Source organism: Mixophyes fleayi, chromosome 6 (assembly GCF_038048845.1).
Source record: "Mixophyes fleayi isolate aMixFle1 chromosome 6, aMixFle1.hap1, whole genome shotgun sequence".
NCBI lineage: Eukaryota > Metazoa > Chordata > Amphibia > Anura > Limnodynastidae > Mixophyes > Mixophyes fleayi.
Window position 1 is genome coordinate 199945749 of NC_134407.1, and position 25057 is coordinate 199970805.

The 25057-nt window shown below is 41.2% G+C and overlaps 1 protein-coding gene across 2 annotated transcripts; it reads left to right on the forward strand.

Moving 5' to 3' along the window:
• The first annotated feature begins 10285 nt into the window (after positions 1-10285).
• On the forward strand, positions 10286-24459 carry C6H17orf58 (chromosome 6 C17orf58 homolog). 2 transcript variants are annotated; one of them, XM_075178013.1, is made up of 5 exons: positions 10286-10442; positions 18495-19055; positions 19177-19260; positions 21447-21638; positions 22633-24459. In XM_075178013.1, exons 1-5 carry the CDS (start codon positions 10373-10375, stop codon positions 22821-22823), a joined length of 1098 nt encoding a protein of 365 aa, XP_075034114.1. In that variant the 5' UTR covers positions 10286-10372; the 3' UTR covers positions 22824-24459. The 2 variants fall into 2 exon arrangements, with proteins under 2 accessions (XP_075034114.1, XP_075034115.1); XM_075178014.1 differs by having other exon boundaries at positions 18495-18941.
• Positions 24460-25057: the final 598 nt, after the last annotated feature.

Sequence of the window (25057 nt, forward strand, 5' to 3'; positions counted from 1 at the left end):
TGTCAATCAACTTCTAGGCATCATACTGACTGATGGCCGCCCATTCTTGCCTAATCAGTGCTTAGAGTTTGTCAGAATTTGTGGGTTTTTGTTTGTCCACCCGCCTCTTGAGGATTAACCACATGTTCTCAATGGGATTAAGGTCTGGGGAGTTTCTGGCCATGGACCCAAAATTTCAATGTTTTAATCCCGAGCCACTTAGTTATCACTTTTGCCTTATGGTAAGGTGCTCCATCATGCTGGAAAAGGCATTGTGCATCACCAAACTGTTCTTGGATAGTTGGGAGAAGTTGCTCTTGGAGGATGTTTTGGTACCATTCTTTATTCATGGCTGTGTTCTTAGGCAAAATCATACTTACCTACTTTCTTCAGCTCTCTTCCGGGAGCCAGCCAGTGGAGGGGGGCGTGAGGGGGCGGGGCGGCCAAAATCGCGTCATTTCGGCCCCGCCCCCTGTGACGTCATGACGCAAATTGCGTCATTTGACAGCGGGGGCGGGGCTAAACGCCGCGATTCATCGGGAATCGCGGCGTTTGGGATCTAATTCTGCCCACTTCACTAGGAAGTGGGCACTTCCTAGTGAAGTGGGCAGAATTCGGGAGATTGCCACACTCGCCCGGGAGTCCGGGAGACTCTCGCAAAATGCGGGAGTCTCCCGGACATTCCGGGAGAGTTGGCAAGTATGGGCAAAATTGTGAGTCAATATGTGGCCCAGAAGTTGATTGATGTAATTGTCAATAAAAGCCTTTGACACTTATGAAATGCTTGTAATATTACTTCAGTATACCTTAGCAACATCTGACATTTGTGAAAAACAATATTTGTGTCATTCTCAAAACTTTTGGCCATGACTGTACCCTCATATATAATATTGATACTAATTTATCCTAGCAGATGTAGTATAGACAGACATCTGGATCTGTAACCACTGAACGGAACTGAATATACAGCGGGAACAGTGCACGCTCAGTGAGTACATGAGATGGTAACTCCTTAAGCAGTCCTGTATCCTGTGTAGGGTGGGTAAGGCATCTGATGTAAGGCTCCATGATAACACTCTGACATTACAATGCTCACATGACAGCACTCTGACATCACAATGCTGACATATATATATATATGCTTTATCTGTGTATATATATATATATATATATATATATATATATATACATACATATATATATACATATATATATATACATACATATATACATATATATACATATATATACATATATACATATACATATATATATACATATATATATACATATACATATATATATACATATATACATATATACAAGTTAACCCGTGCATGATACTCATGCATTCTAGTCAAATCAAGCTACTTAAGGTCTTAAAAAGGTTCTTGTCATGCATTTGGGCCTAGCCCAGGCCTCCTCAGGGAAAGAGCGTTACTTCCCGACGCAAGCGGCCTTTTTAATGTGTGTTCATGAGGTAAAATTACCTCACGAAAATGAGTTTGACCCCTCAACTCGTAAATTTAGCCTTTACTACCCCTCCCACGGGTGGAAGGGGGGATGATGGAAGTTAACTGACTTGACTATTCTAATTTTTTTGTCAAATAATGTCAGTATACCAAATTTCAGGTCAATTGGATGAGCCCTTTCTGAGAAAATAGTTTTTTCCACACACACACACACACACACACACACTAACGCACGCCTCTACACATGTGTGTTCATGAGGTAAAATTACCTCACGAAAATGAGTTTGAGCCCTACCAAATTTCAGCCCTTTTTTAATTTTTTTTCACACACACACTAAGAATTTAGTAGATCAGTGTATAACTCTGCCCAGCAGGTGGCGCTGCAACTTGTTGTTTTTTTTCCACACACACACAGACGCCACTAAGCATTTATATATTAGATATATATATATATATATATATATATATATATATATATATATATATATGGATAATAGTAAATATAATAGCCTCCGGATAATAACCAGAAAAAAGTTCAAGTCTACCAACATACAATTAATTAAAAAGAATGAAGAATCCCAATAAATTGTTTTGGTAATATTAAAGGAATGATAGGACGAATGTATTGTGAGTATTCACGTGACAATTTTTCTCCCTTTAGGTTTTCGTCTGGTGGGATCTGACAACGCAGATAGCCAGTTCCCATCCATGAGAAGTGAGAAGACTCTGAAGATCCAGATCATGAATCTTATACTGCAGTAGGGCACTTCTGTCACTATAGGATGGGTGGCTTATTCCACATGTCCTTCTGTGGGTTTGATACATAGCGACTTGTGCCGGGCAGCTGAGCGATCGTCTGTCTCTGTTATCTAAATTCTATTTTATCAGTATCACTCTCTCAATAGACACTACTTTTGGCTGCAAGGTCCTCCAGGCTGATTTCTCTGTAATCATTACTTCCCACCCATTCTGGGTGGCGTTGGGACATATCCATGTCTCTGTCTGTGACCCCAACTGGTGGTAGGAGAGAAGAGGATATTATACTTAGAGTTAAATCCCTGTCTCTGAGGCTTGTTAGCGGGCACTAACTTCTGTCTTGGCTAATGATAGTCTGGATTTTGTTGGGGGTAAACTGAAGACTTACAGGAGCTGCAAGGGATTATGGGGTGGTGAGGTTTACTCTTAAAGTGCCGTAACTCCTAAAGCTAAACCCAGTTGTATCTGTGTCCCTTAATAAACACCAAGAACAGAAATGTAAAGGTAAGGAAAATGTCCACTCTCCTGCAAGTTACACTGGTCATAGAGCTGCGGGAGCAGACTTATGGTAATGTGGCCATATAAGTGACGGGGCCGTAACTAGGGCTGTGCGATAGGGGCGACTGCCCAGGGCGCAACACTGAAGGGGGGCGCAATTTAGGAATATTTTAGGTTAATTTTGGCTAGGAGGGCGGCATTTGTCTTTCTCGCCCCAGGCACTAGAATTCTAAGTTACGGCTCTGATAAGTGATTTAATGAATGTGGCACCCACAGAGATGTAAAGGATGGCAGTGTACAGTGTAATGTCATTGCATGGAGTGCGGGAGAAAAGTGTCCTGTATATAATCATGTATAGGAGACACATTGTAATGTAGACAGACTGAATGTATTTATATAATACCATGAGTGTCTGTCTCCCTGTCTGTCTATCTCCCTCTTTGTCTGTCTGTGTCTGTGTGGTGTGTGTCTATATTAGGGAATTTAGACTGTAAGCTCCAATGGGGCAGGGACTGATGTGAGTGAGTTCTCTGTACAGCGCTGCGGAATTAGTGGCGCTATATAAATAAATGGTGATGATGATGATGATGATGATTATATAGACATTCATACATGTATAGCAGTATACAGATCATATAGTCAATCTATCAGTCAATAGTTCTCATTTTTTTCCCTTCCCTTGGGTGGAGTTTCTTGGCTGTATCTTTGCCACAACAATTATCTTCATGATATCCATATTAGTATATTTTTGTCTTTTTCTAAGATGGGTGTTTTAATTTTCTAATTGGCATAAAAATACATGAATATCACATGACATTGTTTCAGCTGACAACCTAGGTCTAGAGAGTCACATACATTGTGTTACACAGCCCACAGTAGTCACAAACGTTTTCTGTACACGGTTATTAGATCTGATACATTGATGATATTTTACTTCACAGGAGCGAGGTGACTGCGTAGACTTTGTAGAAGAACGGCGTGGACAGACGGATGTTGGGACATAACTGTGTAGACTTTGTAGAACGGCGTGGACGGATGAATGTTGGGACATCACTGCGTAGACTTTCTAGAAATACGGCATGGACGGACGGAGGTTGGGACGTGACTGCGTAGATCTTGTAGAAGAACGGCGTGGACGGACGGATGTTGGGACATGACTGCAAAAACCTTGTAGAAGAACGGTGTGGACGGACGGAGGTTGGGACATGACTGCGTAGACCTTGTAGAAGAACGGCATGGACGGACGGATGTTGGGACGTGACTGCAAAGACCTTGTAGAAGAACAGTGTGGACGGACGGAGGTTGGGACATGACTATGTAGACCTTGTAGAAGAACGGCATGGACGGACGGAGGTTGGGACATGACTGCGTAGACCTTGTAGAAGAACGGCATGGACGGACGGATGTTGAGACGTGACTGCAAAGACCTTGTAGAAGAACAGTGTGGACGGACGGAGGTTGGGACAAGACTATGTAGACCTTGTAGAAGAACGGCGTGGACCGACGGAGGTTGGGACATGACTGCGTAGACCTTGTAGAAGAACGGCATGGACGGACGGATGTTGGGACGTGACTGTGTAGACTTTGTAGAAGAACGGCATGGATGCTGGGACCCGACTGCTTAAACTTTGTAGAAGAATGCGTGGACATATGTACCTGACTGCGTAGTCTTTGTAGAAGAACGGCGTGGACAGTGGGACAGGTGGGGTACGGAATGATGATGATTATTCCGACAAGACTTACCCCGAAATCTTGACACCGAAGTGCTCCTTCCCGACCAGGCTCCAGAAAGACTGATGTGCCCACCGACTGGAAGCAATCGCTAAGATTGAAGAATACGGCGCGATTGATGACATCACTGGCAACCGCGTCGGTATTATCGTTGCGATTAAGGGGGCAATGTAAGTATGCGGACATGGACAATGTACTTTACAAAGCGTTGTACATTGTCCATGCTCGCATACTTACATTGTCCTGTTAACAGCACCTGACTACGTAGACTTTGTAGAAGAGCGGTGTGGACATATGTAACTGACTGCGTAGACTTTGTAGAAGAGCAGCGTGGACATATGTACCTGACTTCGTAGACTTTGTAGAAGAACGGCGTGGATGGATAGATCTGACTGCGTAGACTTTGTAGAAGAACGATGTGGACGGATGGACCTGACTGCGTAGACTTTGTAGGAGAACGGCGTGGACGGATAAACCTGACTGCGTAGACTTTGTAGAAGAACGATGTGGACGGATGGACCTGACTGCGTAGACTTTGTAGGAGAACGGCGTGGACGGATAAACCTGACTGCGTAGACTTTGTAGAAGAACGATGTGGACGGATGGACCTGACTGCGTAGACTTTGTAGGAGAACAGCGTGGATGGATAAACCTGACTGCGTAGACTTTGTAGAAGAGTGGTGTGGACGGATAAACCTGACTGCGTAGACTTTGTAGAAGAGCGGCTTGGACGGATAAACCTGACTGCGTAGACTTTGTAGAAGAACGACGTGGATGAATAGACCTGACTGCGTAAACTTTGTAGAAGAGCGTCCTGGATGGATCTACATAGACTTTGAAGCAGAACAGCATGGACGGATGGATGACGGATGGTCTGGATAGGTAAGTAGATCTGTGAAAATGTCCTCAGAGTAAAAGCAGGCAGTGATATTAAAGACTAATATATATACAATGATTGCAGTCTTTATACTGTAGTATAGGTGATGTATATACATGGAGTAAAGAATTGAGGAATAATAACCTGGATATAATATAATACCCAGAGATAAAGGTCCTTGTATTGCAGGACGAGTAATACAGAATAGATGCCATTTATTTCAGGCAGCTGAAACACAATATAACAAGCTGCATAAATCATTATCCTCACCAGAGGCCTGCATGGCTCCACAGTGTTTTCACATTTTATTTCACTTTAGATAAATGAAAGTATCCCAAACATTGTATCAGGAAAATTAGAGAAATGACAGGATGTATGTCTAATTCTTGCTGTTCTTTATTCCAGAGAAGTAGGAGCCCGGCAAAGAGATCCATAGAGGGCTGAAGGACCAGGTACCAATATCAGCTAAATATGATTATATAATAGGAGATAGAACTATAATATTATAGATAAGACCCCAATGTATCCAGCGTTACCAGGACCCTTGGAGACTGCACCAACACCCCCTGCTGCTTCTCACCTTAGCAGATGAGGAGGGGGGTAACCTCTCCTGCTTCCTTCAGTCTGGGAATGTGGCGCTTAACAATGACATCATAGCCCAGCGCCACTCTCCCAGGCCATCGCTGACATTGAGGAGCAGAAGCTTCTCACACGGAGCGCCGGCCGCTACAGGGACATTAATTACACTGGATGAGGGACATTATATCAGTCATTCAGTCTTAAGTAACTATAACCATTGGCGCCCTAGGACTAAAGGCAGTGCCGGTCCTGTCTATAGCATCTATAACAGTAACTGAGTACAGAATATAAAGTCTTATGATTAGTCCTATAATGCGCTATGAGTGGTAACTGCACAACAATATAGTATATATGTATTGCTCTGTCTTGGATTGTCATTAGTTTGGAACCACTGCTAGCCAATGACCTGCATTCCCTAAGACAGATCATATCCCCCACGTGAATAGAAAGAGGCCCATGGATCAATGTTTGTAGACAGATCATTAATTAAACATAATAAACTAATGTCTGATAAATGAAAGTATCCCAGCATTGTATCAGCAGAATTAGAGAAATGACAGGGCTTATGTTTTATACTTGCTATTTTTTATTCCTTTGTTGTGCAGGGTCCTGGCAAAGAGATTTATGGAGAGTCGGACTCTGAAGCGACTTGTACACATTTTTCAGGTACCAGTATCGACTAAGCGCAAATTCTAAAATTTACAATAGAACTAAACTATTATAGATAAGACCCCAATGTGTTGCAGCGTTACCAGGACAACCCCAGAATTTACTGCAACTCCTGTTTAGCCTGAAGCCCCTCTCTCCCGCTTACAGCTAGACTTTGGTGTTGTGGTAAATGCCAGATCACAGCTGACCTGCTGGGGGTAACTAGAGTTTGCACTTGTAGTCAAAGGGTCAACGGAGAACATTCCATTCACCCCCATATGTTCATTTGTGGTGACCGCAAGTCAATGGCGCAGGCAGTGCCAGAAAAACTGCGCCGCAGTGCAAACGCTCCTGACCACAAGTGCAAATAATAGCGGGTACAGGATCAATGGGCTCCATTCTCATACCCGTTTACATGCGTTTACTAGCAATAATAAAATAATAAGAAAAGCATGCACTTCCATGACAATGGGTAGGTGGGCACTTACGAGTTACGGCACTTTTAAGATAAATCTCCCACAGCTCAATATGTCTTCAGGTTATTACTGGCTGGAATAAGGGTCTTTCTGTTCTTTTTGTTGATGTTTCCATTGTTGGAGTATTTCTGTTTTATTATTGGCTAAAGAAATTGGCTTTGACATGACCTAAATAGCTGTGATTGTACATTGCAAGTCATCGTGCGGAGAGGGCCACTGGCTTAGGTACTACAGTCGAGTGGGACAAGGTTGTCGCAGATGCCCTTCAGAATAGGAAGATGTGTTGTCAAGTTGGTGAAGACCACAACTGGGTTTCAACTGATGTTTTTCGTCCCCGATGGCCTACTTAAGAGTTTCTTTTTTTTTTTTTTTTTTATTCATGAAATGACAACTTGTACATCTAGTGCAAACAAGTGACATAAAAATATTTTCAAATCATTTAACAATATTGCAACAATAAAAAAAAAAATGAAGTAGAAAAACCGTTGTCCGTGTGTAATTTTTATCATTTTCACACCTAGACAAATGGCATCCTGCCCGCTTCACTAGGAAGCAGGCAGGATGCAGGAGAATTGCCTGCTCTCCTGGGAGTCCGGGAGACCTACCAGGAATTTGAGAGTCTCCCAGACATTCCGGAAGAGTTGGCAAGTGTGAACTACCTTCTCTTCTCGTTTTCTCTTCTTTTCTGCTTCTCTGCTTCTTCTTTCTTCATTGTCTTCCTGGCTCCTCTCGTGTCTCTCTTCACTGACAAAGGTGTGACCTCACGTCGGTTCCAGGCAGGTGATGAAATGCGATTCATATTCACCTGGGGTCTCAAGTATGGGCAAATAGCGGCGCCTGGCGCACTGCACCTCATTCGTTATCACCCTGGCTATGGCGTCCCAGCTTCCCTAAAACCCCATATGGATATGTGAGTTTTTTCACCACTGGGTGGTACATTGAGCCCTTACAAAACTTTACTGTGGGGCCTACAAATGCCTAGTTACACTCCTGCCTGGAACCTATGCTAGGACAATAAAGGCAGGGAGGAGGTCACCTGTGCTACTAGTTGCAGATTTTGTCTTCATAGGTAAGAAAATACTTTCTATTGTAATGTGACAGTGATTATGTCGACAATATTATATCTCACCTGTCACTTTAGGATCCCCCTTCACCTAGAAGAGCTCGACGGCAATCCAAGCATCTGCCACTAGATGGCGGTAGAGCTACATAAGAACAATGCAGTGAGCTTCGTGCTGTTATTGCTCTTATTTTACAACTGATGAATAACACATCACTCTAGCAGTTTAGCCTGATAACTATTTACTCTTATACTACCACAAAATAATACATAGTATATATTGTACATTATTTTACATGGAACGAGAACACCAATAATTTGCTTTGGGAAATTTCTAATGCACTAACTAACTGGAAGTGGCCATGATGTCTCTCTATACGTGCAGCACTGTAATGTGTATAATGAGAGCCAAAGATGTAGCAATGAACTTATGCTCAACCCCCCACAGCCATATTTAAACTCACAACCATCTTTTTACTATGCTAGGCCCCAATTTTGCCCTTTCTCAGTCCTTTGTCACCAAAGGCTATAACAATTATAACACCTACCTTTCATACCTCTCTTCCGGGAGATGCTTAGGTGAGGTATGAAAAGAAGGAGCCGGCCTGACTTGATTACTTAGCTGGCATCATTAAGTACATATCCCCCAACTGTCCTAATTAAGGTAGGACAGTCCCAATTTCAGGACTTTTGTCCATATTTGGGGACGGTTGGGAGGTATATTCCCGAGTGATGCCCTTTCAATTCCCCGTGTACGTGTGGCTAGTGCGTGCGGCTTTAAAGGGGGGGTTGCTAGGTAATCCCCCAATGTGACATGACTGAGTATCATGGTCAATCCCCCTTTTTATCCGCACACTTGTCTCAAGCGCAAATTCTGACATGTTGGGATGTATCAACACAAGCGGGTCAAAACCTTTAATGATGCTAATTGCATCATCCTGCCCTTGCCCAGTCGGTGAATATTGAGGTTTGGCTTGAGGGGATGATTTGATTGGGCAGCAAGGTGGTACGATGGTTAGGGTCATGGGTTCAATTCCGGCCAGGGCCCTATGTGTGTGAAGTTTGTATGTTTTACCCGTGTTTGTGTGGGTTTCTTCCTATTGTCCAAAAAAACTACTGATAGGTTGTCTTGTGACAAATGGAAATGGACCGAGAATTTAGATTGTAAGCGCCAATGGGGCAGGGACTGATGTGAATTATTACAATTTATCTCTACAGCACTGCATAATATGATTGATGCTCTCTCTCTCGCTCTCTCTCTCTCTATATATATATATATACATAGTGGATTGATATTCAGAATACTGGTTCAGCCTAAAAAAAGACGTTTTCCTTTGTGTGTAGGTGATACATGTTAATCCAAGATGTCGGTTCACTATATAGGGAAGACTTTTTCAGAAATATGGAAGCATGCACTAAATTTATGACTGGTTATATTAGCTGTTTTGACAGCAGTGGCAAAATAAGGCAACATCGTTCACTCTCCTTTACAACTTGTCAAAATACACATAGTTGGCAGCTGTCCCTATTTTCCAGGGACAGTCACAGATTAGTCCGTAAGTATGTTTGTGTTTGTAAAAGTCCCTGTCATTGGCACAGTGCAATGATTCTTGTGCGTTGTAATTGACGTAATTCTCACTATGGGGCTGATTTATATTTAGATGCTAATTCTGCGGCCGAGCAAACTATGTTGCCCTGCAGTGCATGGTGAATACAGCTCTTGCATGCTGCATATACACACACTGGCCAGCTATACATTTATTCTACATTTTACACTTTGACAAGATCACTTCCCCCTCACACATCAGGTTGCACAGTTTACATTTCCCCCCTGCAGCACCCCAGGAGTAAATTTTATACCCCATAGCTGGATTTGCCCCTAACTTTAAAGCAGACTACATCTCTTGTTATTCTCTGAGCAATAAGTCAATATTTACTAAACATGAATATTTACAGTGTCGGAACTAACATTATAGCCAGGATCAGAAAACTAAAAATAACGAGGGTTAATTATTTTGTAAATGGCTCAAAAACAAAGGATGGAATTAACATCTAAATATACAGCTATATTTCTCAGGCGTAGGAGTGTAATTGCAAAATGAGGGGGGTGGGGGGTGAGAGGGAGCTGGGTGAGTGGTTTTGTGGGTCATTAAAAGAGGTTAACAAGAATGGTGCGCCTGCTACCTCCCCTCTCTTCCCCATTCATGACTCTCCCCACAGATGCCCCTCATTAGCATGAGGCAGTGAAGGACAGAAAACAGGCTCTCTCTCAGCTCTCCAGACCATCTCTACTAGAATGATATCAGGGGCTGTGTGCACCCTCGTTCTCTCCATCGCCGTTGCCACAATCTCTGCTGCAAAAAAAGGTGAGTGCTGGCTGTTTACTAAATGTTTATTTTTTAACCCATCAATTTCCACGCAGCGTTGTACAGTGCAAGGAGCACATCCCAGTGACAGGCTTGCGCGACAGGTGTTCACATCCAACATACCGTACCAACCAGAGACCAGTAGAAGTAAGCAACCTGTGGCTTACCAGCTGTTGGGGAACTACAAGTATCAGAATGCTCTGTAACCTAGAAGCTACACATCTAGCAGCAGAATCAATCCAAATCATTTTATAAAATAATTTTCCTGCAATAATCTGGTGGTGCTGTCACCAAGGAAATCAACCAATTTTTCTTGTTTACATATCATGGTCAACTGGGGGATTTTCTAGTAGTTATTTGGTAAATAGCAATTAACTCACCAGGATCACATCATTCAGAAGACCACACTAACATGGATTAAAGGGGCAAAGTCCTAGGGGTAGCAGGTGATTAGATCATAGATGTATTCAGATCTTTCCTTATGTGAGTTTTAGCCTGTGAATTGTATTTAACCAAAAGGTGGAACAATAAATAATTTGCAATTACTGTTGAAAGACACCGTTCACAGTCTACTGCCGAAATCAAAAGATGAGACGTGAAATTTGTCCTATCCTTTTACCAGATATATGACATTATTTAATGGAATGTTTCACTTTGTACACATTTATTTTATAGAGCATATTGCATACTCTACTAAATTATAGGTATATTAAGGGGGGTATTCAATTGTTAGCGTTAACGGAAAAAAACGAGCGCTCAAAAAATATTACCGTTTATACTGTAATATTGCGCGAGAAAAGCGTTAATACGGTAATTTACTCGCGGAATTTCAGCTCGCCGCTCAGGGAGCAGCGAGCGGAAATTCCGCGAGTAATTACTGTATTAACGCTAAGATTTTTTGAGCGCTCGTTTTTTTCCGTTAACGCTAACAATTGAATACCCCCCTAAGAGTTACGTGACCAGATAAAAGAACAGGCCGAGTTCTTTTATACATGTCACAGAATTCCGTTTATAAAGATATAACATATCAGATATCTAAATATTATTTACAGATGTCTGTATATATATATATATATATATATATATATATGTTAAAATCACTTATGTATTATAATTATCTGTGAGGAGTTTGTATGTTCTTCCCATGTTTGCGTGGGTTTCCTCCGGGTGCTCCTCCCACACTCCAAGAACATACTGGTAGGTTAATTGGCTGCTGACAAAATGAACCCTAGCCTGTGTGTGTATGTTAGGGAATTTAGACTGTAAGCTCCAATGCGGCAGAGACTGATGTGAGTGAGTTCTCTGTACAGCGCTGCGGAATTAGTGGCGCTATATAAATAAATGATGATGATGATAATGATAAACACATTGTTCAAATAAATACAAGTTACATTTTTTTTTCCTAATTAAAAAGTGTCTACAGTTTTTGTTTCTTATTAGTCAGACACAGCCTCCCACCCTCCTGCTATTTACAGACATAGGGGTATATTCACTAAACTGCGGGTTTGAAAAAAGTGGAGAGTCTAGCTGTCATTTTGTGGAATGTACTAAATACATGATCACTTTTTCAGTTTAGTTTATACCCCATAGTCTGAGCTAAGTTGCCTGGTGCTATTCCCCCCCCAAAAAAACCTTTATATTTAAATAGATATAAAATAGATAGATGTTTATATTTAAGATTCTGTAAATGGAATAACCAAAACAAACAACATGAAGATGCTGTAGAACTTGTTTTTTTAAAATTTATTTTAATGTTGTAAATATGCCATTCCATTTAGATTGTCATTAACATAAGTCTTTAGTGTCTGGCTCCACACTAGCTTTGATGTACCTATGCACAAATATGTACTCTCTGGGCCTGGTTCATTAAGGAACGTATATGCCAATACATGCCGTATTTTGCTCAAAATAGACTTGTGAACGCAGCAACGTCCAATTAATCTTCGGGGAGCAAAGGGCACTTACTACAGTCTACGATTTCATGGGCAGATCGGGGAGGGCAATGGGCACCAGCTACAGGTCTGGTGTAGGTGCCGAGTGATAGTGATGACGGCTGTGTATACATGCTAGAACATGTGTTTGCATTCAGGAGCAACTGTAAAAAAAAAATGCATTTTATGTACAGTAGACATTAATAACGTTCTGATAGATGGATTTTATGGGTGGAGAGAGAACGAGGAAAAAAGGCTTTTTTTAATTAATGTTTTTTCATTAATGATTATATTATTATTAACAGATGATAATAACTGAAAAATTATTTTTTTTCCCCCTGCGTTTGTGACTTAATATATCCCACATATGTCTTTTACGTATCCTGCAGTGTATTGTGTGTTAGAGCATTGCGGACCTAGTGCTAGATTTACTAAGCTGCGGGTTTGAAAAAGTGGGGATGTTGCCTATAGCATCCAATCAGATTCTAGCTGTCATTTATTTAGTACATTCTACAAAATGACAGCTAGAATCTGATTGGTTGCTATAGGCAACATCCCCACTTTTTCAAACCCGCAGCTTAGTAAATCTAGACCCTAGACTCATATTCAACAAGAGATGTTTCTTCAGATCTGCTTATAGTTGAACACGGATGTGAGTTATGTGTGTTTAAAAAAAAAAATGCAATTTCCGTTTGTTTTGCGTGCCGTAATGAATCAGGACTTTGTGCGTTACCTGCAGTATTATAGCTATCTGCCCCCAACTTTTATTTAAGAATGTTGTGTTGCTGTTGTACAAGTGTCAGGCTGTTTGATTTCTTGCATTGTGACAAAAAATATGCCTTAAAAATATTGTGTCAAAATTAGGAAAACACTAGATTATGGGTGATGTTTCAAAGAAATGTTCAGAGTTTACAGGAGACAAGATACACGTAGCAATTAAATGACTGGAAAATCCATCAATCACTGTGAGCAATAAATGTATAATTTGTCAGTTTCGCAAAGATCGCTGATTTTACAAAACTAACGCATGATAGGTTTACCCAGAACTGTCCTGCGCTGGTTGACATCCATTTGGAGATGATCTTTTCTCAACAAATATTTAATGTACAAAATTCACTGCCTGATATAATTAACAGTGATAAAGCATAATAATACAACCAGACAAATACATAAGGCAGACACAATATATTTCCTTTCACTTGCTTAGTCATATTAAATATCTTACAATGTGCCTTTGCAAAATAGTAGGGATTTTAAATGAAGGATCAGGACCCCAAACATGTTTTGTCATGTCATTTAGGATGCTATGAGATGCTCTTTGTAATACTACTAATAGTATCTTATACTGGCAACAATTCATCCACAAATTTATGGAAATTCAGTTCATTAAAGCAACAACCCCACACAGTTTGTTTGTTTTTTTTGTTAAATAGGAAGTTGAGCACCTTTCAAGCATGTATCTGATAATGATTTGTAGGACAGCTTAAAAAAAAAAGATAATCTCCTTTTCAAAATCTCTCTGGAGGGGAGACCAGTGTGGCTCCCAGTAAGACACACACATGCTCAGCATGTCATGTGAAACCAGAGGGAGGGTGGAGAAGAAATGGGTATGTTACAGTGCACAGTGCAGACATGGTAGTCACATGACATTGGATTTATAAATCAAATCTGTAATGTACATTGGTCTTTTGTAAACATAATTAATCCAGGTGTGTCTGACTATTAACAAAGTATACAAGTGGAGGAATCTGAAAATTCTCTTGAAATATATTTATTGGAACACCATATACTATTAAAATACCTTTTTGTAAAAAATGTTTTTTTTTTGTTGTCCTTTATTAGTCCTTATAAAGGTCATTTTTCCCTTGCTATACGTAAGACAGGTTCATTTATGCCTTTTTTTTTTTAATATGGAGCAATATTCCAGTCAGAAATAACACATTAGTAAAAGTTATTTTTTTTATGGTGGCATTAACTAATCCACACCCATACTCATTAGCATAAGACATGTGACAAAAAACCTTTATATAGTACAATAGTGTGTTATAATATTCCAGAATAGGAACTACAAAGAAAGACACCTTAAGGACCCATACACACAAACAGTAAAGCATAGAGAAAACCTTGTACTTTTTACTTGCATTTAATAGCACAATAGCACAGTGGTTAGCATTGCCAGAAATGGGGCATGTCATCGACAGATCAGTGCCTCTTTTTTAGGCACTTTGGGACCTATTTTGTCCCAAGTTTCCAATACAGAAGGTAGAGAGGTACAATCATTGCCCTAGTATAACAGCAATCCTCACACTGTACCAGCATTGTCCATACTATGCCCAATATATACCACCGCTACCCACATTATTTCAACAGTGCCCACAAGGAAGGTGCCCACCTGCCATTCTACCTCCTTACTGTAGGAGACGACCTGTGACTATGAAATCTATCAGTCCCCAGCGTCTGCTGGGCAGTGATCTCTCCTGCCAATAACCAAAGTATCTCTCTGAACCATCATTGGCTAAGAGAACTCAAATTTCTGTACTATTAACTAATAAGCAGAACAATTTTTCTGGAGAACTTTAAAAAGGTCAGCAATGTAATAGTCTGCAGAATATATCAATATGTATCTATCAGGTGGGGTAGATGGAGCATAGCAATGTTCTGCAGATCTCTAGAGAGGTCGGTAATGTAATAATCTGCAGAATGCATCAATATGTGTCTGTCAGGGGGTAGATGGAGCAGAGCAATGTTCTGCAGATCTCTAGAGAGGTCGGTAATGTAATAATCTGCAGAATATATCAGTATGTGTCTGTCAGAGGGTAGATAGAGCAGAGCAAAGTTCTGCAGATCTCTAGAGAGGTCAGTAATGTAATAATCTGCAGAATGCATCAATATGTATCTGTCAGGGGGTAGATGGAGCAGAGCAATGTTCTGCAGATCTCTAGAGAGGTCAGTAATGTAATAATCTGCAGAATGCATCAATATGTATCTGTCAGGGGGTAGATGGAGCAGAGCAATGTTCTGCAGATCTCTAGAGAGGTCAGTAATGTAATAATCTGCAGAATGCATCAATATGTGTCTGTCAGGGGGTAGATGGAGCAGAGCAATGTTCTGCAGATCTCTAGAGAGGTCAGTAATTTAATCATCTGCAGAATATATCAATATGTGTCTGTCATGTATAGGGGATGGAACAAAGTAGTCTTCTGCAGATCTCTATAGAAGTCAGCAGTATACAATAAAAATACAAATAAAAAGTAAATATTTACAGCAGAAAACTATGGATGATAAAAGTGCATAGGTTATTTATACTCAGTTCCTGTTACAAAATTCACTTTCACTCTATTTTTATTCAGTGTGATAGCGTACACGTAACAGTTTGGCATCTCTCTCCCTCTTCTATGTTGATTCCACAACGGACCAAGGGCGTTATGCCACACAAGGGCGCCTCTCAACTTGACCCCGTTCAAGGTATTTCTCTACTCAGTGTTAGCAAATCAAAAGTGTACAGACGGAACAAAAACGTAATTTACAATGTGTGGCTTCCACTGCGTCTCTATTCGCGTTGCTGAATGTGTGGTTTGTTTCCAAGGGCTATTCAAACAGCAATGAAACGTCTTAAACACGACCACACAATAGCACACACTCAAATATGGAGATGCTTGGAAATAGGAAATAATTGCGGTGTTAGCCTGGTAACGGAGAGAGCGACTCATTAACTCTTGCCAGTCCGGGCAGCATCTGTAAAATCCGAGTGCAGATAGATATGGTGTGAGCAGAACATAATAAGCGACCGGCCTAGTTTTATAAATAGTTGTTTTGTAGATTGCTAAGGTTGCAGCCTTTAGAATATTCTAGACTGCGGCATTAGTCAGACCACCGGCTGTGTGTTCATAGACTCATTGTTATCACATGGAGGCAGAACCAAACCTGTGGCCTAGAATTCACTGAGGGATGTTTTAATTCCTGTCACATTCTGCCTCTAATAACTCCTCAACTGAACTCTTTGAAACTTTTCCCAAATACCACCAACCGGACTTGTTTTTCCTCATGTGACTTGGACACAATACACAAAACAGCTGATTCTGGATGCAGCTGTGAGAGTTGAAGGATTAGTCCTGAAAATGCAGCCTATTAATTAACTACACTATTACATCAATGAGGATGCAGCCTATCAATTCACTAGGACACAGTGACATCACTGAGAATGCAGCCTATCAATTCACTAGGATCCAGTGACATCACTGAGAATGCAGCCTATCACTTCACAAGGACCCAGTGACATCACTGAGAATGCAGCCTATCAAATCACTAGGATCCAGTGACATCACAGAGGATGCAGCCTATTATTTCACTAGGACCCAGTGACATCACTGAGAATGCAGCCTATCAATTCACTAGGATCCAGTGACATCACAGAGGATGCAGCCTATCAACTCACTAGGATCCAGTGACACCACAGAGGATGCAGCCTATCAACTCACTAGGATCCAGTGACATCACAGAGGATGCAGCCTATCAATTCACTTCAGATCCAGTGGCATCACAGAGGATGCAGTCTATCACTTCACTAGGACCCAGTGACATCACAGAGAATGCAGCGTATCACTTCACTAGGACCCAGTGACATCACAGAGAATGCAGTCTATCACTTCACTAGGACCCAGTGACATCACAGAGAATGCAGTCTATCACTTCACTAGGACCCAATGACATCACAGAGAATGCAGCGTATCACTTCACTAGGAGCCAGCGACATCACAGAGGATGCAGCCTATCAATTCACTAGGATCCAGTGACATCTTAGAGGATGCAGCCTATCAATTTAATAGAATCCAGTGACATCACTGAGAATGCAGCCTATTACTTCTCTAGGAGCCAGTGACATCACAGAGGATGCAGGCTATCAATTCACTAGGATCCAGTGACATCACTGAGGATGCAGCCTATCAATTCACTAGCAGTTAGTGACATCACTGAGAATGCAGCCTATCAATTCACTAGCAGTTAGTGACATCACTGAGAATGCAGCCTATCACTAGGATTCAGAATTCAGTGTTTACTGCCCCGATTTGCGTTACAAAACAATTGCATCAGTGAGCTGTTCATTTCTCATCCCACTATAGCAAATATGCAAGATTAATATGTGACATGATTAAATTGCGACATTGTTCAATCACCTGTGTAGCTCTCTCCATAGTAAACAAGGTGCAGAATAGGCGATCCTTGCTAATGAAATAATCGTCCACTATCAAAATATGTTGCTGAACTCTAAAAAAAAAATTGGGGTTTTTTTGTTATATTTTTATAAAAATATTATTAGTCAGTTATAGAAAAATTAGATCTAGATTATTTTTCTGCATCTGCTACTAACTAAAAGTATACCTTCCTTATGTTGTATGTAACATTTATTCAGTTGCATTATTTATTCATAGAAATTAAACAAGTTACAATATACAACTATTGCTAAAAGGAATCTAGTAATTAATTATTTTCCACTTACTGTCCCTTGAATCCTGCTGCCTGATATATTTGTCTCGGTCTGCCTTGGACCAGTGTTGGTTCTGCATCTATTCTGTAATAACGTATGGGGTGCAGAGCCGGATTTAGACCTCATGGGGCCCTAGGCAAGATACTGGTTTGGGGCCCCCTCCCTGAAAAAATCCATAGCACTATAGTTTTTTAGCATAACATATACTCCTATTCAGGGGCTGGCTGGCAGACTTTAGCCCGGAGGGGCAAGCATATAGCACTGGCCCATAAGTAGCGTCCCATTTTTAAAGGGTGGTCTCACCGCCGGCCCTGGGAGGGCCCTCTGGGGACTGCTGGGCCCTAGGCAATTGCCTAGGTTGCCTAGTGGTAAATCCGGCCCTGACCTTCCACCCCATTGGGGTGGGGTGGAAGGTCAGTCTCTAGAACAGGACAATAGCAGACTGAGGAACGCAAGGACAAAATGCTGAATTGCAGGGAAATTAAAGTGATAGTTACGGAACAGACACAGAAATAGACACAGAGCCAATACATTTACAGGGCATCGTATATTATATTGTTTTCATTTCTTTCATTGATTTCCAAGTCCAGTGCCCTACGATATAAAGCAATTGTTGGTATTTTTTATCCATTGCAGATGTTTGGCAGAATTCATCATTCAGCCTTGAAATGAGCCCATCTGGAGGTACGTTTAGAGAAGTGGTGGACCTTCCCTGGAGCATGTCTCTGAACAGATACACCAGCCATGGACTCCTGGCTGCAACTCGTCCACTGAGGCTGGGAGACAGAAAGACCATGGTGCTACCAGATAAACGGATAAAGACTAAAGTCTCACTGGACAATATCACCGGGCTGAGAAAGACCAACGGTCACCATGGCAATAGACTCCCAACAAATGTCTTGATGGAACGTTCTGCAACAAATGAATATGGTAACTCACACGAGCTTCTTCAGGGCAGAGTCCACCAGGAACCTGGTTTGGTGCCCTCTCATTTTCATTCTGCCAAAACTAGCTCAATACAAGGAGAAAAGGACACTGAGGCCAACATGTATGGATTAATGGACCATGAGAGTAACAGACCTGGTAAGATCACTCCAAAAAAGCCCATTGATGTTTCACATAACTCCAGCAAAGCAGCCTGGATCACCAACCGGCATCCATCCAGCATCCTCTACCAATTCCATGCCTTCAGGAAAGGTGCTTTCATAGAATGAACCCTATTTATGTAGTTGTATGCTGATTTTCTCTCAAAGTTTTAAAGCAAAGCGTATCTTGCATACATTGATTTAATGTATTGATTCATATATTTTCTTTGTAGAATCTGATAGCAAAGAGAGGATTTGTTTGTCTGAATGCTACAAAGAAAGAGATGAAAGAGAGGCATATTGTAACAGTGACTTTGGTAAGTAGTGAATTATACATTTTGCAGCACCTCAAGCAGTTAGAAGCAGATATTTGCAGAGGAGGAAAGTTTAGAGGTTTGGTACTAATGGTAAATACTGTGTGGAGATATGATAAAGAAAGGGCCATGATACGGAGAGATCATGTGAGGGAGAGATGATAGAGAGGACATGTAGAGGGCAGAGATCATATAGAGAGGACATGTGGAGGGTTGAGATGATAGAAAGAGGACATGTGGAGGAGAGAGATGATAGAGAGAGGTCATGTGGAGGAGAGAGATGATAGACAGAGCATATGTGGAGGGGAGAGTTGATAGATGGACATGTGGAGGGGAGATATGATAGAAAGAGGACATGTGGAGGGGAGATATGATAGAAAGAGGACATGTGAAGGGTTGAGATGATAGAAAGAGGACATGTGGAGGAGAGAGATGATAGAGAGAGGTCATGTGGAGGAGAGAGATGATAGACAGAGGACATGTGGAGGAGAGAGATGACAGAGAGAAGACATGTGGATGGGAAAGATGATAGAGAGGACATGTAGAGGGCAGAGATCATATAGAGAGGACATGTGGAGGGTAGAGATGATAGACAGAGCATATGTGGAGGGGAGAGTTGATAGATGGACATGTGGAGGGGAGATATGATAGAAAGAGGACATGTGGAGGGGAGATATGATAGAAAGAGGACATGTGGAGGGTTGAGATGATAGAAAGAGGACATGTGGAGAAGAGAGATGATAGAGAGAGGTCATGTGGAGGAGAGAGATGATAGACAGAGGACATGTGGAGGAGAGAGATGACAGAGAGAAGACATGTGGAGGAGAGAGATGATAGACAGAGGACATGTGGAGGAGAGAGATGACAGAGAGAAGACATGTGGATGGGAAAGATGATAGAGAGGACATGTAGAGGGCAGAGATCATATAGAGAGGACATGTGGAGGGTAGAGAAGATAGACAGAGCATATGTGGAGGGGAGAGTTGATAGATGGACATGTGGAGGGGAGATATGATAGAAAGAGGACATGTGGAGGAGAGAGATGATAGTGAGAGGACATGTGAAAGGGAGAGATGATAGAGAGAGGACATGTGGAGGGTTGAGATGATAGAAAGAGGACATGTGGAGGAGAGAGATGATAGTGAGAGGACATGTGAAAGGGAGAGATGATAGAGAGAGGACATGTGGAGGGTTGAGATGATAGAAAAAGGACATGTGGAGGAGAGAGATGATAGTGAGAGGACATGTGGAGGGTTGAGATGATAGAAAAAGGACATGTGGAGGGGAGAAATTATAGAAAGAGGACATATGAAGGGGAGACATGATAGAGAGAGGACATGTGAATGGGAGAGATGATAGAAAAAGGACATGTGGAGAAGAGAGATTATAGAGAGTGGACATGTTAAAGGGAGACATAATAGAAAGAGGACATGTGAAAGGGAGAGATGATAGAGAGAGGACATGTGGAGGGGATAGATGATAGAGAGAGGACATGTGGAGAAAAGAGATGAAAGAGAGTTGACATGCTAAGGGGAGGAATGATAGCGGGCATGGTGACGGAGGAATTCCATTTGAGCTGAGAGATGACGAGGACATGCTGAGAAATGTCAGAGGAGATTTCAAATGCAGGCATTATAGAGAGAGAAAATGTTGATTAATGAGATGATAGAGCGTAATTGTTGATTAAAAGGGTGACAAATGTTAAACATAGGGACAACAGAGACAAGACCTGTTGAGAGGATATAAGAGAGAACGTATTGATGATAGTGAGGGGACACATTGAGCGGAGAAATTAAAGCAATGTCACATCATTATAACAATGGTGTGACTCCAGTGACATTGATCACAGAGGGCCTGATGCACAGTTGGCTACAATTTTACCCCAAATGGCAGGCGCAAATTGCATTCAATAAAAACGCTGCAAGCTGCATACAGGTCTGCACCACTAGCATATGCGCCCAGTTTATGCCAGGCATTTGGCACATACACTTATGCCCATGTTTACAGACATGTGTTTGTTTCTTTTTGCAAAATATGTTTTCACTGTTAGACATCAATAAAACTCCAAAAACCTTTCTAATACAGGAGAAACAACGCCCCATCTCACATATGTGCATGCACAGAACGATTCTATGTAAGGACACTACGCAAACTGGCATCCATACACATTATCTTTCTCTTTCTCATAGCTGTGAATGGGATCATTCACGACGTAGACACTCTCAGTAAAGGCACCCAGCTGTTGACTGTACTGGTAAATAGTGGTGGGCTATACAAGATGAATCGCCTGTATATAACGCCGGATGGGTTCTTCTTCAGAGTCAAGATTTTAGCCGTGGACAATTTAAACTGCCACAAATCCTGCCTGGACTTCAAGCTTGGTGAGAAAACATTACATATGTTAACAATTCATTTCCAAGACATTGCAGTGTGTGCTACCTCTCAATATTCCATTAAGAGCTCCTGTGAGTGCAAACAGATATGCAAGTGGACACATGTTGTAAAAATATTGGGGTCATTTATCTAAGTTTCTGCCGTGGTAAAAAGGTACAAAAAGATATTTATAATAGAAGTTGCACTTATCACCAAAATGGGACGTGGAGTGTTAGTGCGAGGCTTGAATCAGATTTAATTAACAAAATGCACAAAAAAAGCGCCAAATTAACATCAGTATATACTTGGTGTTGCCAAAACAAACAACAACAAGTAGAAACATGCTGACAGACATTTCTATAAATGTCCTACAAGGGAGAAATCAACTTTTAAGATTTTAAAGATATATTTTGGGGTTCAGGTTACCGTCCACTGGTTCTACTCTGCCACCAAACACTCACCAATTTGTAAGTGCCAACGGCACGCCACTGTAATGCCCCCAGTTTTAGGAGTATAGTTGCTGTCTCCACCAAGCTCCTTTCAATCGCTTACTTAAGGGTGTCTGTGTGTAGCTGCTGCAGCACCTCTTTGCTGGTGACTGTGGCCAATGGACAGGGGCCGTTGGTTAACATGCAGTTAATTTCTCCCATGGTTAGTCAAGACAAACCATTATTATTGCAAACAGGAGAGATTTCAGCAGTGATATACCATATTAATGAATGGCATCAGAAAGTAGCTCTAGGCACAGGGAACAAAACAATTTGAACTGTGGGATGGCGTTTCATAAAAATATGGCAACAACCAGGGTTGCCATCCCTCTCTTAATTAATTTCTCAGTAAAGAGAGCCGTTTACTGTAAAATAAATTAGCTTAGAATCCACTACAAGACACAAGTTAATTAGGTCAAGTTATTGTATCGGCAGCCACATCAACTGAACACACCACAATAATTCAGATATTTGATTGGAATCAATGTAACAATTCTATTTTTGTTTTGTGCAGGGAGCCGGTACATTATAATGGGGCAGATTTATCACAAGAGGATGGAACTACCCATGTCCATGCAGCAAATTATCAGCGGACGTTTAAGAGCCGGAGATGGACTTGTAATGAGCGGCAGCAATTTCGTTAGGCGATTTAACCGCAAGAAAGAACGCAAGCTGCTTGCAGCCATGCACTCCAAGTGTAAATGACCCTAACTTAGAGTAAACGTTAATGACATTTAATGTTGAAAATGCAACTTTCACATTTATTAATAACTTTCCAAGACAATATTGTCTCTTGTCCATATTACACATATTACACAGTATTATATTGTTTACAAAATGGTACTGCGACTTTAAAGCTACATCTTTATGTCATCCTTATGCGCAGTTATACACATGTCTGACATACATCTGGTGCTTTGTGCTGGGTGTTTCTTGATATATGTTGGACTCAACATACCTCCATAATTATCCTTTATTTTTTTAACATTTTTTTGCATATGTTCGGAACATAAATGCAGCCCTATTATGAAAAGAGGGAAGGATAGTTTAATCTGGGTTCTATTGTGTTTACCAAACCAGGATTTCCGAAATCAAAAGAGATTTCTCAACACACAAAAATGCTGTATAGGTTTTCATGACATTTGAAAAGATGATACTCCCATCATGGCTCAGAACAAAAACATTTAAATATTATATATGATAGGCCAAAGTATTTTTTATTAAAGAGATTCGGTTTTACAATCTGTCGGTGGGACTGTAGCGATAGTCCTTAAAGAGAAATTCTTCGTAATCCTTAATAATGGGGCAGCACGGTGGCTCAGTGGTTAGCACCTCTACCACCCAGCACTGGGCTCATGAGCTTGATTCCAGATCACAGCCTTATCTGTGTGGAGTTTGTATGTTCTCTCCGCGTTTGCGTCGGTTTACTCCAAATCTCTTTTAGTTGGGAATAGCAGTGTGCTTAATTAATAGAACTGGTCACATCCACAAGGATATCTTGTCAGCTGGGATATAATTAAGGTGTTTGACCAAGGACACCCGACGACACATGAATTCTCAGATGTGATCATGATTACTGGTCATTTTGAGCTACTACAAGCAGACACTTTGGACCATTTCCAAAAACTGGGATCTTCCCTGTAGCTAAGATTTGTGAGAGACTCAGGACTCCAATCTCTATGATGTTGCAACATCACCTTCTGATGACATTTAAAGGAGATGTCCAATAAAGGCTGTTTTTTTTCCCACTGATTCTCCCCTTTCATCAACCAGCAGACATGCAAAATGTACATGACCAGGATGCCCGACTTCCATTTAATCCTTATCCCCACTCCTGATGTCTCAATTTAGTCTATGACATCATACAGGGTGTTAGACTGCAGCTAATTGGTCACTCATATTACAGGAGCATTGTGGGTCCTGAGCTTGGCTCCCACTTAGATGGGGGGGCGCCGGTGGCCTGTCTTGCCCAGGGCACTAAAATGTCTAGTTATGGCACTGGTCTATCCATTTGTATTCTCAGTTCCTATCTGGGAATTGAAACCTGTAATCTTTTGTCCTGGATCAAGGCTGGTTGGAGTTTATTATTAAGAGAACTTATTATCATATTCAAACATTTCCAGCTTTAGGAGGATTTGTTGATTGGAAAGCGCGGTGAGCCAGACATCTAAATTCTGGTTTAAAGTATTCTAGTCGCTGCTGCATGTATGAAACAGTTAAGACCATTTTTATGCAGTGGACATAATGTAGCCATAAAATAAAATTGGTTTCTTGTGTATAAAATTATATATAATTAAACGTTGAAATTACCTTTATTATAAAAACTTGTTTTCTATTCTTATGATAGTGTCATTATTTTACTGATGAAAGAACTTGTCTTGCACCTTTATAGTTAAAGCACAACTGCCCAGGTTTTGGTTCCGATTCCACAAGTGAGAATGGTCAAATCCCTATGGTTGAAAACTAGCATTTACCAACGCTGTTTCTTTGGAGAACATGTATGAAAAGTACTGACTAAAGAAAAAGGTGGGAATCACTCACAGCAGCTGATCAAATTCTAAAACTGAACGCTGAAGCAGATGGAGAGCACTAGCTGTCAATGTACTCTACTGCAGTGTTATGTCAACTCAATCATTGAAATGTAACGTGAAAAAAATATTCAGCGAGCGACATCTGACCTGTCGTCAGCAGCAATAAAGGAGGAAAGAAGACACACTCTCACTAGGAATATCAAAAGACTGGAGAAGTGTATTTTCAGTTCAATTCTTTGCAAAATGAATTATGAAGGGCTGCCAGGCTAATCAGCTGTCTAACCTGTGTCACGCTACAAACAGATTTTCATTGGTTACAAATTTGCTAAAAGACCACAGCAACCACTCAGGTGTTTTATTATTGTCTAAACTTGGACTGGACACATAGAAGCTAATCACTGGTTTGTT

Bases quoted from the DNA above. Each gene is read 5' to 3' on its own strand.
- C6H17orf58 (XM_075178013.1), top strand. From the start codon at position 10,373: ATGATATCAGGGGCTGTGTGCACCCTCGTTCTCTCCATCGCCGTTGCC. The intron at 19,261-21,446 runs GTAAGTAGTGAA...TCTTTCTCATAG, and splicing joins ATATTGTAACAGTGACTTTG to CTGTGAATGGGATCATTCAC. The intron at 21,639-22,632 runs GTGAGAAAACAT...TGTTTTGTGCAG, and splicing joins CTGCCTGGACTTCAAGCTTG to GGAGCCGGTACATTATAATG.